This window comes from Eimeria maxima, genomic scaffold, assembly GCF_000499605.1.
Source record: "Eimeria maxima Weybridge genomic scaffold, Emw_scaff699, whole genome shotgun sequence".
In the NCBI taxonomy this organism is placed as follows: Eukaryota; Apicomplexa; class Conoidasida; order Eucoccidiorida; family Eimeriidae; genus Eimeria; species Eimeria maxima.
In genome coordinates, this window is record NW_013563950.1 from 1 (window position 1) to 14,608 (window position 14,608).

At 50.7% G+C, this 14,608-nt stretch overlaps 4 protein-coding genes across 4 annotated transcripts in view; 1 reads left to right on the forward strand and 3 right to left on the reverse strand.

Moving 5' to 3' along the window:
• Positions 1 to 153: 153 nt before the first annotated feature.
• On the reverse strand, positions 154 to 2,773 carry EMWEY_00041230 (hypothetical protein, conserved; the record flags this gene model as incomplete). Its single annotated transcript, XM_013478823.1, has 4 exons — positions 154 to 1,549; positions 1,861 to 2,000; positions 2,132 to 2,429; positions 2,719 to 2,773. Coding segments are annotated over 4 exons (1,889 nt in total), but the record flags the coding sequence as incomplete, so codon positions are not given.
• A 320-nt stretch (positions 2,774 to 3,093) lies between these two features.
• Positions 3,094 to 5,583, forward strand: EMWEY_00041240 (hypothetical protein, conserved; the record flags this gene model as incomplete). The annotated part of the gene is made up of 2 exons (XM_013478824.1): positions 3,094 to 4,401; positions 5,113 to 5,583. 2 exons carry the CDS (start codon positions 3,094 to 3,096, stop codon positions 5,581 to 5,583), a joined length of 1,779 nt encoding a protein of 592 aa, XP_013334278.1.
• A 940-nt stretch (positions 5,584 to 6,523) lies between these two features.
• On the reverse strand, positions 6,524 to 7,796 carry EMWEY_00041250 (hypothetical protein, conserved; the record flags this gene model as incomplete). The annotated part of the gene is made up of 3 exons (XM_013478825.1): positions 6,524 to 6,646; positions 6,985 to 7,550; positions 7,676 to 7,796. 3 exons carry the CDS (start codon positions 7,794 to 7,796, stop codon positions 6,524 to 6,526), a joined length of 810 nt encoding a protein of 269 aa, XP_013334279.1.
• Positions 7,797 to 10,481: 2,685 nt separating this feature from the next.
• Positions 10,482 to 14,608, reverse strand: part of EMWEY_00041260 (patatin-like phospholipase domain-containing protein, putative) — a gene marked incomplete at both ends in the record, with an annotated part of 6,009 nt that continues 1,882 nt past the window's right edge. Inside the window, 10 exons of the mRNA XM_013478826.1 lie at positions 10,482 to 10,665; positions 10,872 to 10,966; positions 11,258 to 11,332; positions 11,554 to 11,716; positions 11,862 to 11,895; positions 12,042 to 12,154; positions 12,435 to 12,516; positions 13,324 to 13,461; positions 13,941 to 14,095; positions 14,431 to 14,566. Of these exons, the coding sequence (XP_013334280.1) occupies positions 10,482 to 10,665; positions 10,872 to 10,966; positions 11,258 to 11,332; positions 11,554 to 11,716; positions 11,862 to 11,895; positions 12,042 to 12,154; positions 12,435 to 12,516; positions 13,324 to 13,461; positions 13,941 to 14,095; positions 14,431 to 14,566 (1,175 nt within the window). The remainder of the gene's footprint in view (positions 10,666 to 10,871; positions 10,967 to 11,257; positions 11,333 to 11,553; positions 11,717 to 11,861; positions 11,896 to 12,041; positions 12,155 to 12,434; positions 12,517 to 13,323; positions 13,462 to 13,940; positions 14,096 to 14,430; positions 14,567 to 14,608) is intronic.

A 14,608-nucleotide genomic window follows, 5' to 3' on the forward strand; every position in this document is an offset into this window, starting at 1 on the left:
GATAGATAGATAGATAGATAGATAGATAGATAGATAGATAGATAGATAGATAGATAGATAGATAGATAGATAGATAGATAGATAGATATAGATGGATAAATAAGTGAATAAACACATAAATAAATAAACAAATATAGCAACAAAACTGCTTACCTCATATTTAGAGTACTATGCATGTGAGATAAAGGAGCAGCGGGCAGCTGCAAGTCGGTAGAATCCGCGCCCGCTGCCATAGACTCCAGGTATGCTCCTCCTGCCTGTTGCTGCTGCTGTTGTTGTTGGGTAGGGGCAGCAAGAGTCCGCAGCTGCCTCGCTGCCTTATCCAGGGCCTCTCCAAGTGCATCATCGAGTGTTCTCCCAAGAGTCAGGAAGGAATAAGGCAACGGCAGTGTGTTGCTGGGGTCGCCTCCAAGAAATCCCCTTGCAGCAGCAGCAGCATCAACAGCATCAGCAGCAGCATCAGCAGCAGTTTGTTGGCTGCTGAGCTGTTTTTTATCTACAGAAGCTCTGCTGGCATCATCTACCCCTTCGGCTCCCCAATGCTTCAGGTCTAGGCGCGGTTGGAAGAAGAAGTGTTGTTGCACAGGCTGCTGCTGCTGCTGCTGCTGCTGCTGCTGCTGCTGAACTTCCAGCAGCAAATGAGCCTCCCGCTGGGGCACCATCGGTGACCTTAGAATATGTTGCTGCTCCCGCTGCCTCCCATCATCCGCCACAAACCCGCGCTGTAAAATTGAAAACTGAGAGTTGGCCCCTGTTAGCAGCGCACACAGCAACGGCTCCATTGGGACAACAGGGTCTCTTGCTGCTGTTACCACTGCTGCTGCGGAACCTGTTGCTGCTGCACCTGCCGTTGTAGCAGCAGCCGCTGCTGCATGCGATGCTGTTGCACCTCCCCTCCCTGCTCCTGCTGCTGCTGTTGTTGCTTCAGTTTGTGCATAAGGGTCTCCGCTGCTGTGGGGGGCCTCCCTGCTGCTGCTAAGGGAATAAACAGCAGCACCAGGAAGAGCTGTGCTGAAGGCATGCCCCTGCAGATGATGAACTCCCACAACAGCAGGCAGCACAGAAGCAGCAGCAGATATCCTCTGCCTCACAGCTTCCACTGCAGCTGCCTTCTGCTGCAGTAGCTGTTGCACCTGGTACTGCCCCTGCTGCTGGTGCTGCAGAGGCTTTACGTAAAAAGGTTTCGTGCTGTCGCTTAAGAGGGCGCGGAAGGAGCAGCACAAATGCCAAAAAGGCTCAATCGATATGGGAGGGTTGACGGGATCCTGCACCAGCTCATTTGAGAGGCCCTCTGGGGGCCCCCCCGGCGGGCCCTTGGCATTAGGGGCCCCCGTAAATTCCTTTATAACCGTTTCATATGCAGCAGAAAGCAGTGAATTTAGACTATTAGTGGAAGGAGGCTGCTGCGTCTCCTTATGAGAGGCCAACTTAATGAGGGTAGCCAGCGACGCTACAAATGCTGCTGCTGCTTCTGCTGCTACCCGTAGACACAAAGACAAGCCAGGGCCCTCCGTGAATGCAACATATTTCAGAGAAAAAGAATCGACACCTGAGCAGAAGCAGCAGCAACAGCAGCAGGCTGAGGAAGCTGCAATCAGGAACACAAGCAGAAACTCGTGCGACGCTGGAAGCAGCAGATACTGCAGCAGCAGTATCTGCTGCTGCTAGGGCAAACACAGCAACTGATTTCGGTGAAAAATCATTTCCAGCAGCAACAGCAGCCGCAGCCTGCAGATGCTCTGTTACTCTTCGCACTTTTGCCTGAATAACACTTGAATGTGCGTACAGTCGAACTATAGCGGCTCTCTTTTGGTGCAGTTTTTCCTTCATTTTCCTTAATATATTTTAATTTCTGCTTACCCGCATCGAAAAGGGCCTTTTCCATGGCAGACAGCACGCGCGCTCTGTGTGCTGCTGCTGCTGCCGCTGGACAGACACCACCAAAGGCAGCATTGAGCCTCCCCTGGCTCCACACGCAGTTCGATAATACCTCTCCCGTGCTGCAGCAGCAGCAGCAACAGCAGCAGATCCAAACAAACAAATGGGCACTCTAGGGAAGTCACAGTGGTGGAAGCAGCAGTGCAAGCAGCCGCAGCAGCAGCGCCAGTACAAGCAACAGCAACTGACGAACCTTGAAACAACGGCAGCGGCGGTGTCATCGCAAGACGTTTCTAATGCAAGACACAGCTCGGGAGCTTCTTGGCCACCCTCCAGGAAGGTTCCCGATGGCCCCCCGGGGGCCCCTGTGGCAGTGACGGTGTCTCTGTGGTCCCCCCCTTTCCAAAGGGCACCGAGGCCAGAAAGCTGGGAGGCCCCTCGTACACCATTAAAGACGCCCTTACGGGCAGACCAAGGGAGGGGCCCCCCAAGGGGGCCCGACACAAAGCCAAAGGAGCGAGCAGAAGGGTGACGCACGGATATTGCTGCAGCTTCTCCTATCAGTTGCAGCAGCAGTAGAAGCAGCAGTTGCTTTTGGAGCTGCTGCTGCAACGGCTTGTGCTGCTGCGGCTTCCTTCCAGAAGACGGGCCCCTTTCGCGGGCGGAGCTGCAGCAGAGAGGGTCTGCTGCATCGCAGCAGAAGGAAGAAGATGGGTGGGGTTGGTGTTGTAAGGTTGGAGGGGCTGCTGTGCTTCTCGCGATACGTGCTCTCATGGGGGGCCCCCCAGCAGCTTGCGGTGTCTGTGCAGCGGTGACGAGGCCTTTGAACCGATAGCATACACGGTTTCAATTGTTTAAATACATCAGATGCCCCATATCCGAGGTATTTGTGCATTTTCTACTTCTCCTGCAAGAAGACTGTGGGGGCCCCTGGGGCCCCCCTAGCTGCTAGGGTTCAGCGTGGCAGAGAGGAGGAATTGTGGCGGAAATCTCAGCAGATTTGTTTTTAATTTGTTTAGGTGAATACGATGAATATAAGTTTTATTCTTTGAACTGCATTAGACCTTAGATCGGGGCAAGGCTCCCTGGGTTCCCGCCCTCTGCCGAATCTGTTGGGTCGCAGGGCAACAACCAGCCGCCTGCTGGTGGCGATAGGCTGCTGTTGTTCATGTGTCTCCACTTGTATGTGTATCTCTGTGCCTCCATCAACAGAATATGACTGCCTGCCCTGCTGCTGCAGCTGATGATTGTGGCGGTGGCGCTGCGGTTGCACCGGCAGTAGCAGCAGCAGCAGAAGCATCAGCAGCATCAGCATCAGCAGCAGCAGACGGCGACGTTCCCTCGGAGAAAATACAGGAGCGAAACGTGGTTGTAGAGGAGTCAGTTCCTAGAGGACCGCTACCGGCATCTGCGCTGGTGTTGGCTGAGGCCCTTGATGCTTCCTTCTGCCCTGTGATAAATGAACTGGCGCAGCAGCTCGTGCAGCAGCTCCTGCTTCTGCACGAGGAGCACCCATGTTTGTTGGAGGCGGTGGAAGATTCTCCTGGGGGCCCTCCTGGTGCCCCTTCAGGGGGCCCGTCCTTCAGCCTTGAGTTAGAAGGGCGTCTAGGGGTACTCTTAGACAGAGATAAGAGCACCCGCCTGCGTCTCCCCTTAGCAAGTCACGCGGTGCTGCAGCCTTCTTTTTGTATGGGCGAGGGTGGTGGTATTGAATCAGGAGTGGAGGAGGGTCGCCCCCATGCGCGTTTTGCCGCAGGGGTTTCTTCTTCGCACTTTACGGAGCTCACAGAGCTGCTGCTGAAGTTTGCACGAGACAACAGCAAAGCTGCGTCACACCGCATGCAGGTAAACTTGGCTCTCATGGGTATAGAACCGTCGTCGGGGACACAAGAGGACTGTTTCGATCCTCAGGAAGTACAAGAAACGGCACATGGGCCCAACGACGAAGGGCCCCGGAAAAAGAGGAAAACCTTCGACGGGGAAGCCCTAGTGCAGATTAGTGGGGATGACTGGCAGGTGCTGCCTGAGGTAGAGACAGAAGAGAACTACTATAATATACCAGCCCTACAAGCTTCTGCACGGTTCAGTACTAAAATGGCTGAAATAGGGGGCCCACCGGGGGGCCGTCGGGGCCCCCGTCCTCAACGAGGGGCAGTAGCCTTCTTGGGGGGCCCCGTGAGCATTCAGGGGCTGAGCCAGGTGCTGGTGAGCCCTGGAATATACAAGAAGAACTTGCTGCAGTGGAACGTGTACACGGGTGCCGACAAGGAAGATGCATTTGCGAGTACAGATGATTGGGGGCCCCCATCAGGGGGGCCCGACGAGGCTGCCGAGAGGACGAGGGTGGATTACAGGCTCGCCATAAACTTTGAGCACAAGATTGAAGTCAAAGACTTGCAACAGTCTCTCATAAAGGCATCTTGCACTGCAAGGGGGGGCCCAGCTCCCGTTCCAGGGTACCCGGGGGCCCCCCCGCCGCCACCGTCGGCAAACAATGCAGATCCGCAGCTACGACGTAGAAGAGTAAGGCAGAGCCTTGTACACCGCAGCGGGCTGAGGGTCGACTTAACTAAGGTGCAGCAGCAAAATAGACCAACGTGGGGGACCCACCAGGACGGAAGGCGAGAGCCCACCGGCCGTTGGCAGTACGAAGTTGAGCTGGAATTACACCCCAAGCAAATTGCAAAGGCAGGCCAACCATGCATTCACTAAATGATCAATAAAATCATATTGGATGTGCCTGTGTGAAGTACACGATAGCGGGCGCCTAGCAGCACTCTCTAAACACACCAGCACAACTTAATAGGCCTACACCTCCATTGCGCTCACGGGGCTCCTTGTTCCATCGGGGGCCCGTTGAGCCCCGCCTAAGAATGGCATTAGGCTTTTTTTGAGGGCGCTTGGTAGAGACTGACTGCGCAGAGTCGATGCCTTACACTGCATGCATGCACTACGTACATTAATATCATCATATGCATCTGCGTCTTCTTGCAGCTTGTATTCGAAGTTTTATGTAGTCTATATGCGGTTAAATGCTCCTTGTATGAGTAGGGAAGGATCTGCTTTACAGATGAGACCTGTTCAATATGCGCAGGCCCTCGGGTTAACATTGATGGGCCTAAGTATATGTGTGTATTAATGTATATTGTTTCATAATATATATTATTATGTATGTAGATTATATAAAAAGGTTTATATATATATTCTTGTGGGACTGTTATGTGTGCCTCGCAGGCAATACTGCATCAGCAGAAAACAGGAGATCCTCGTCCTCTGTGGTGTTTATGCTCAACTTTTCTGTCTTTGTTACGCGAGTTGGCGGGCTGCCTCAACTCCCCCCAGAGAGTGAATGGAGCCGATGCGTCTAAGGGGGATCTTGGGGGTAACGAGACGGAGCTGGCGGACTTGGGTCCGGTGCAGATGACTGCAACGGAAGAAATCGCCTTTAGGCACTTTATGTCAGAGAAGCTGCCGCTTATAGGCGACTATTCCTACAGGGCAGTCGCCCACGAGATGGAAGAAATAACCCGACAGGGCACAGAACAGGTCTTGTCCTTAGAGGAATTCCTACGGCAACCAGATGCACAAAAGAAGTGCCTATATACAAACAACAAAACAGACATATCCGGGCCTTGGATACCGCACAGAGACAGAGAAGGAAATGTACACCTGGTGGAGGTGCGCCGCAAAGAAGCGGCTAACTAGCTTCATATGGGATATATATATATACCTGCTCATATATCACTTCCTCAAATTCCTCTGAGAGATATAAGAATCTCTACGTATATTTATTATATATATGTATAATACATATAATGTATATATGCGTATATGTATATATATGCATATATACGTATAGATATTTATACATTTGTATAGATACGATAAGGGATTCTTTTTTTATTAATTTTTAGTTGTCTTGTTATCTGCAGTAATGCCGTTCTCTTTGTGTATGCATGCCTCTCGCGATACTGCTGCTACTACTGCTGCTGCTACTACTGCTGCTTCTACTGGCGTCACTATCACTGCTGTCGCTGCTGGTGCTGCAGCAGGTTACATATTTAGTCTTACGTTATATGCGACACAAATAGAAAGGGATGGAGGGAGAGAGGAGACGGCATGTTGTTGACTTTAACTTCTTAGTATGAGTTATATCTAAAACTCTCTCTGTGTCTCCAACCCTCCACTTCAAATAGCAGCATTATGGATGCACACATGAGCGTACATACAGATTGTTATAATCAAACTTCCGTTGCTTTTTCTTGAACACTACCCGACAGCATCCAGCGGATGTGAGACTTGTGCAAAGGCATGCACATCTAGCAACATAGCATGCACGGCTTGCTATTAACAAAGGCAACAGCATCTGTGGCTAGGAGACGAGGGGGAGTTACGCAGACCCTAGAGGAAGAACAGACAGAACTGGGGGACAGTAATTCCCCGTGAGCTTTGTATTTAAATTTTCTTGTTCTTTTTACTGCAGCCTTGCGACTGAGGGGCTCAAGGGAAGGTGTGGCATTATCTTCTGCTTTCTTTGGTGCACTCGTTTCTTCCCACTTCCCCCTATATATGTCCCCACTCAAAAATATTTAAACGAGGAAAAGCAAATGGGCTGCAGCACTATCCTTACTCCGTTTGTTTAGCCTCAGCTTAGCATGTACTGCCACCATTTTTTCTCTTTGTCGTTGTGTTCCTCAGCTTGCAGCTTCTCTTCTTCTGGTCCCTTATTTCCAAACCAGAGTTCTGGGAGTTCCTCTTCGCCTTCATCCTGATCAACAAGAACAGTTTAGGTGTACATACACCGCAGTTTTCACGAAGAATTCGCCGTACTACGCACCAATTGGGGCTCCGCTTCGAGTGGCTCAGGAGCTGCTGTCTGTTCAACTGCAGCAACGGGAAAATCCAGAGGCTGCAGATCGGCTAATGCTTCCTCTTCTTGTTCCTCTTCTGTTGTTTGCTCCTTGCTATTGTTAGCAGCCTTATGCGATTTTGGTGGTGGCAAGTGCCTCAGTAGAAACAGAAGGTCTTTAGTTTCTTCTATTGATCCTATCTGCCCTTGTGCGAACTACGCATGAATGAATTTGAAGCAAAACAAAAATTATGTACCTTTTCTCCTTCATCTGCGTCTGCATCAGGCTCCGCCTCCGTCTTTGGTTGTTCAGAATCCTCCTTCCCTTCTTGTTCAGCTTTTTCTGCTTCCTCATCAGCGAGGGCTTGTTGCTCCTCTTTCTCGCTTTCTTGCATATCGGAAAGTACTTCAGTCTGTAACTCTCCCATTGACGCCACCGTCTCTGGCACTTCCTCAGATTCTGTGGCGTCGGCTATTTGTTGGAGTTTGTCTGTTGTTTCTTCAGTGATGTGCTTTGCAATTTCCGCTACTCTTGTTGCCTCTTTGCGTTCATGTTCTGCTTTCTCTTCTTCCGCCTTGGCCTCCGCTTCTTCTGCCAGTCGGGCCGCCGCCTCGGGGCTTTCCTCCCCGACCGCCTCGGCAAACATCGCGTCTAGTTTCGCATCTGCTGCCTTTGCATCTGCTTCTGTTGCCCCAACCTCAGCCTCCAGCGCAGCGAGCTCTTCTTCTAGCGCATCCGCTATCTTCTGCTCCTCTACCGCCAAGGACTCGACAGCGTGCTTCTGTTTCTTCACCTCTTCCTCCTCCTCGTGGATACGGTGCTCTTCAAACTCCCTGGCCCTCTCTTCATCTTGCTTATCAGCTTGCTTGAGGTGCTCGAGCTCTTTTTCCGCCTTTGCTTGTTTCTGTGAAGTTCACCTCCTTTTATTTAAACACAGGTGCAAGTACCACAGGAGAAAGGTACCTGCTCTGCAACTGCCAAGTCCTGTTTTGCCTTTTCCTCCAACATTCTTTCTGCAAAAGATCTGTCAGCAAGACCTGCCAGCGCCTCGTTACTGGTCATTTTCATGGTAGCCTCGTGAAGACTTCTGCCCCTCTCAATCGAGCTCCTAAGCGCCCTGCCTGAAGTAGAGTGCTGTGCTTGGTTTTCGTTCCAGCATTGCTGCTTGCTTGCGCACCTAGCTCCCTTGTGGTTCCTCCCTAGGGGCAGCACGAAGACCCATCAACGATAGCGTTGCGTTCAAGCGCTATCGGATCTTACTTACCCTTGTTCGTGACACGTGTTCCACGACATTGCAGCATTTTGGAGGTGGGCATCGTTTACGGATAACGAGCCGCCTGCCATCCAACTCGTGCGCAGCAAGTTCCTTGTTGTTTCGCCTTTGCGACAAGGTTAGTGAAGGCGTTATGATGCACGCAAAAAACAAAATGACGAAAATCGTCATGAAAAAACGCCCAATGCGCGGCTTCCCCGCCGCTCCAAACACCCGAAATCGACAATCGCAAAGACTCAAATTAAAGGAAAAATAACTCCACACTGCGTAGTGCCGAGGCGGGCACTGCGTGCGAAATGGTTTTAAACGCATTATGGTGCCATGTGTGTAGCCAGGGCGCTCGGATAGTTGAAGTTTCCCACGCCGGCTGCATTGCAACGGCAAGTAAGACGAATTATGTCTGTACACCGCAGACTGCGGAAGTGATCCTATATTAAATATGTATTTTTTAAGCAAACAGGGAATTCGTATGCCCAATATTGTTCATCAGTAAGGTTTTCTGTAGAGATCCCCTCAAAAATTCTCGACCATACGGAGAATCCGGTTCGCTTGAAATGCTTGTTTCTCATCTGCATCACGAGTGCCCTCGCCTTCCCTGAAGTTGATTGTGTGCGCTATATCGTTATGCCAAGCACTACGAGACCTTCATAGATAGGAACTTACAGTGATTAGGGCCACTGAGGGTGGGAAATTAGGCCAAGTAGTTGCATTTGATTTCGGCTGCTCTAAGCCTAACTTCCAGCCAATTTGCAAACCTAAAACAGGGCAGACTGGGTAGCAGAGCAGACACCTATGTCTTCACCATGCAAAGTACAGCTCCTCTCAAGCACCCTTTTCACATATTGCTGCAACTATGGGCATTTAAAGTGTAGAGTTAGGTGCTATTGTGGGTCTCGTAATCGCCTCAGTGGGCACGCACTTTTGAGGGACCGGCGGTCGTCGGCGGTGACGTCTCGGGAGGCTCTGGACCTCACACGACTTACCTGCCAGCTTTGGGACAAATCAAATGTACACTTTATGTTTTCAATTGTTTATCTTTTTCACAGAAAAACTCTTGCAATAGGGGGCCAAATGAAGGGAGTCTTACGCTCTTCCGTTACGCAGCCCACCGCGCACGACCCCGCGGTGACCATGGACATCCTACCGCGGAATCTTTTCAGAAACTTGCTCTCTGTTCCCTTATACAATGCGAAAATTGTGAATGGAGTTGTTAATTTTTTTTTTCATTAATTTGACAGAGGTACCTAGGCATTCTCAATGCAACAACTGGTACAGCGCCTCCTTAGCACAGTAGGTAGTGCGTTTGATTCGTAATCAAAAGGTCGTGGGTTCGATTCCCACAGGGGGCTTTTCCCGTTTTCCCCGAAGAGTTCTGCCTCGTTGGTATTTCCCCCGATCTTGTTCTTCTCTACTGGAGAATGCATAAGTTGCAGCCCAGCAGCTGCACTCGTTTCAACGCCATATACGCGCTCACAAGCTTCCGGTAGAAACTATCGAAACTGTCAACATCAGTACATCAAGTATACATTAATGTGCAGCTTACTGTACTCATAACGAATAATACATAATAAGGTTTATTCCCTGGAAATGGTTGTGACAGAGCATACACTGTTTGCTTATTGAGTAAACTTCAGTTCCCGTTGTAAATTCGTGCACGATCTGCCTTATCCACACCCAATGATTTAAGCCCTAATCACCCTCGAACACAAGACCCGCTGCTATTGTACTGGGCAGCCGCTGGCCTGCCCCCTCCTCCCTACTCCAGCAATGGCAATGCCACGTTTTCACCCCTTTACTGTACGCCCCCTTAGAAGCGCCCACTGTGACCGACCACTCTCAAATGAGAATAGCAGTAAGCGGGAGATCAGCTGCCATGCTTGCCCCTGATTCACGAAGTTCACAAGCTGTTCCTACCGAAAAACTACTGTGCACACACAAGAAATCACAGTCTGCACGCTCTTATGTAGGATACTGTTCGCTCGGTGTTTCACTAACTAATTTGGCCCATGTTGATGATGGTCCGACTTACACAGTTACTAAACGACAGTCCCGCTTACATGTACGCCTCTCTTGGCATACTCACGTTCCGCCTGTGGGTATAACCGGCGCCCGAATGCAGCGACAACGCTGGCGGCTAACCGATAAAAGGCCTTACACTCATGTTGAGACCAGCTTACAGAAAGGCAGCCTGCTTAGCGCCTCCCTGGTGGAAGCGAATAGAGCAAAAGCCCGAAATCGTTCTCCAACTACACGCTTTCTTCACCGTATTCCCCATGAAAGATTATTCACAATATACTCTGCGGTTCGCCGAGAATAAAATGGTGGTATATCCTGCAACTATACCATCTGCATACAATGCGGCTTTAGTGCGCGGATGGCCATTAGGAAATATCGGTTAAGCTAAGTGTTTACAGCCTCAAGCTTATGGTTTAATGCTTAAGAAAAGAAGGAACGAATAACCCTGAACTAACATGCCGCTTCTACGAGCCTCCGCTCTTCTCGTACATTCTGGCTTTGACGCTGTGTGCCAGGATTTTTGCAGTCTTTTTCATTTCGAAGAACTTCTCGTCAGTAATATACTCTGAGGCTACTGCCATTAGGTCTGTTAGCCCGATGGGGTTGGTTGGGGACAGCCGAATGCCCCCCACCACCGGCATGTTGAACCTGCAGCGAAGAGGCATCACATCACGCGATGCATCCCAAGTGCAGCAGCAGCAGCAGCAGCTGGCTTGCTCTACTCACAACTTACTCAGCACGAACACATGATTAACACAACGTAACCCACCCATGTCAATGCAAAAGCCACCCACCTCAACACAAAAAAGCCAAGCTCAACACACCAAACCCCGCCTCAACATAGCAAACCCCACCTGAAGTACACGTCCAGCCTGTCCGCCAACCAGTGCAGCACTTCTCGATGGCCGCACATCGTAGCAGCCGTAAGACCTTCAGTAGCGAACGGCTCCTGCACAAAATCAGGGCCATTGTCATTCTTTGTGCTTCACATCTAAAACCGTGTTGAAGGCGTGACAAACCCTCTATAGTAAATGCCAAGCCACTCCGGAAGATGCTTTATACAATCCTCGCGTCCAGACTGTACGACCCAAGTTCTTAAAGTGAATTTGGTACACTTTTTAGCACATTGCACTACGGAGAAGTGTCCACCATACTGGTTCAGTATATTGTGTAGACCACACAGGAGAACAATATTGTTCGCTTTATTGCACTGTGTGCTTATTATACTGCATTATATTACCAAAGGGCCCCGCCGAGCAGCAGGAGTGGTGAAGAACTCGCGAGCTCCCAAAGACACCAGCAACTGCAGGTCCGACTGTAAGCAAAAACCAGCAGCCCGACAGCAGCAGAGGTGTTCATCACGTATCTATATTGACACATATGGAGTCCGTTCTGCACAGTTCCTTATTTCTCCCCCGTCCCCAACTCCTCAATCGCACTTCGCAGGCTGAGGTGTAGGTGCTGCATGTGCAGCCTACTCCTACACAGCTTCGCTTCCAACTGCGTATAGCTGCCAGAAATGGCCCCTGACCTCACCTGAATGAAACTCCGCAATGGTTTGTGAGCAAGGCGCGCGCACTCATCCAGCCCTGCAAGTGTGGGGTTGGCTGCGAGAGCATCTGTGCTGGTGGCGCCCGTGAGGCGGACCGGAGGCTCCACAAAGAATCCCATGCTTGTCAAATCTTCAGGACGAATTGGCCTGCACCGAACACACTATGCGCGCCACACGCCCCCTTCATTCCCATTTTCTAGCCCTCATTCTGCGCAACATAAACCCCGCAACATTCGCATGCACCCCAGTTCAACGCTGAAACACAGCAATAGAAGCTACAGCAACAAATTACCTCAAGAACCCCGGAGAGGCGATCGTTGCCCACGCTGCCACCCACAGCGGAAAGCGGCTTGTGCCTCGCAATGAGCGCACATGACTAGCTGCAGCAGCACAATCTACACCACATCAATTTACCACTATCCAGCTTGCCGGGGAGCACGCTTTTAAGCTTTCACCTCTCCCCGTACAGCACCTGCATACAGTAGAGGGCCTCTACAAGCGTTCTTGCCTGGTGAAGTGTGCTCATAGGTGCGCAGCAAGAATGCCTGGGGAGGGGACTGCGCAAGGTTGCTGCACGTAATCAGCCTGTAAACACACCAGCACACCTTCTTGAGAAAACGGTGGTTCAGTTTATTCCCGACGGACGGAGCGTTGCTAACTTTTGACGCAACAAGGCTCCTGCCTTCCCGTGGTACTCCTGCTTGTGTGTAGGTCTGTCTGTCGGTTCGTTTTGTTCTATCGTTCCGTTTGGTTGCGTCGTGTTGTGCTCCATTGTGTTGCGTAGTAGTGTTATTCTGCTGCGCTGTGTTCTGTTCTGTCCAGTCAGTGTGTTTATCAGTCCGTCTGCCTGTCCGTCTGCACTCACCCAAGAGGTGCGCTGACGGTGTTGAGGAAACGCCAGCCGAACTTGTCTACGAGTTCACTCCGCAATGTCTTGGGTTCCATGCCTGCGCAGCCGGTAAACACATCAACGATTCAACACCAAGTGCACAGCTTCACCCATTCACTACCCAATTAAGCATGTGTCACACACCACAACTACTCAACAGGAATCAGGAAGTCAGGCATCAGACCCGAAATGCGTGCAGCAGCACACGAGGGATTCCCATCAAATCTGTCCAAATGAGACAATCCCAGCCCATCTCTAAGCATTCGTGAACAAACAGAAACTTCTATGGAACTCAAGTTGGTAAATATGCAAAACGTCAGAATGAGGATTGGCGACGCAAAGGATAGAGGCACACAGCAGGACGAAAAGCGAATCAAGCAACAAGGGGGAAAACCAGCAACGAGCAGCAAGCAAAACGAACAAGAGGAAGCGGAACAAACAACAAAGCGCGAGGGACACAGCTACACACAACCACAGGCTACGCCTCCCCTGAGAAGGGGCAACAATATGAGCTGTCAAAGTCACAAGACCTATTCGGCTCTCTTCCTCACAACTGCCATCAATTGTTTAGCCGCAGCAGACTCATACTAAAACATATGACGGTCACCGAAAAGCAACAGTTGCGAGAATAAACAGAGAGGAACGAAGTAGAAAAATAGGAAAAAACTGGAACAATTTGAAAATACCAAAGTAATCAAAAGAACCCAACAGCCACACACATTCACCGCTACGGAAAGCTAGCATTGGAACAGAAGTAAATGGAACGTTCTGAAACAACAGCTATACCTAGAAAGTGGTATTTGTTCTGGTCAACAATCCATATCTGGCTCATATAAAAACAATAAATGAACATGCGCACTCTCACCTGCTACCAACTGCATGAAGAAGGCGTTCTTCCAATCTGGTGCCAATTCGTCTAAGTTCTTTCCACCGATCCCTGCCCACTCTCTCAACAGACGAACCACTTGAATGCCTCGAAGCAGCGCCAGCGCTAATAGACCACCTGCGCGCAGAGCAGTTAACTGATCCGAACGAGCTGCTCTGTCTCGCCCCCAATGTGTCTTCATCAGAGAAGCAGCCCCCTGGCCCTACAAACGACGGCCGAACACAACTCGAGCTGGAACTCTACCTTCCCTACTGCAACGCCGCTGCAGTTGCAACAGTTCTGCAATGGTGCTGCCGCTGCTGCAGGCTTTCTCCAAGTGCATCTAGCCCACTCGTCTGCTAAGTGCGGCCTCTTTTGTTGGGCGGGCTGTGGTAGCATGCTTTTATTGATGTAGGTAAAAGTCAGGCTCCAGTGCTTGTCTAGTTCCTTTTATGCTATTCCCTCACAGCACCCCGGAATCCCACTTTTGACTAATATTCCGAAGCAATGGAATCCACAACTGCTATGTTGTTGAGCAGCACTAAGTCCAAAAGGCAAATTTGCTTCCAAAATTAATTTGCACATTGGCGCGGAGAAGGACGCCTTAATTACCCTACCTGTTCCCGTGCCGACAATGACGTCGAAGCAGCTTGCCAAGTTCAGCCGGCGGTCCCCCAAAAGAAATCGCACTTCCTTCTCCAGTTGCCTCAACATAACCAGCTGTCCCACGGCAGCGTACACGCCCGCGCCGTCGAGAGACAAGACACACTTCCTGAAAGACACCAGCTGCAGCAAATGGTGCAGGACTTCTTACATCTGCTCAAGGCAGCTACTCAGCAGCTCTCCCCTGCCATAAGAAGGGGAGAGCTGCCGAAGGGATTCTCTCATCCTCCCGAGGACAGAGGCAAACCCATCCCACTGCTGGCTTTGGTGTATTCGCTGTGATGAGAAGGCAACCGGAATAAAGTGGTGTACACTACATCACACTTGTGTTTGTCTCCCATACTTTGTGTGAAAAAAATACAGGTGTACAAATCCCCAATTCCCTCCCCTTTACGTTCTGAGCGAGGCCTGCAGGCAAGCAGTGCGGCTGTGCCTGAACGTTACCTGTCTGTGGGGCTATAGAGACTCGGTAGCTCCTTGTAGAGAGGCAAAGGAGCCCCACAGTAAACCAGTTCCAGCGTAGCACTGAGGGACATCCCTAAAGAGAGGCTAGTCCTGAGTTCAATGAAGAGGTGACTCCCTGCAACCACAAAAGGCCAGCATGACCACCCTCCCCCCCCCC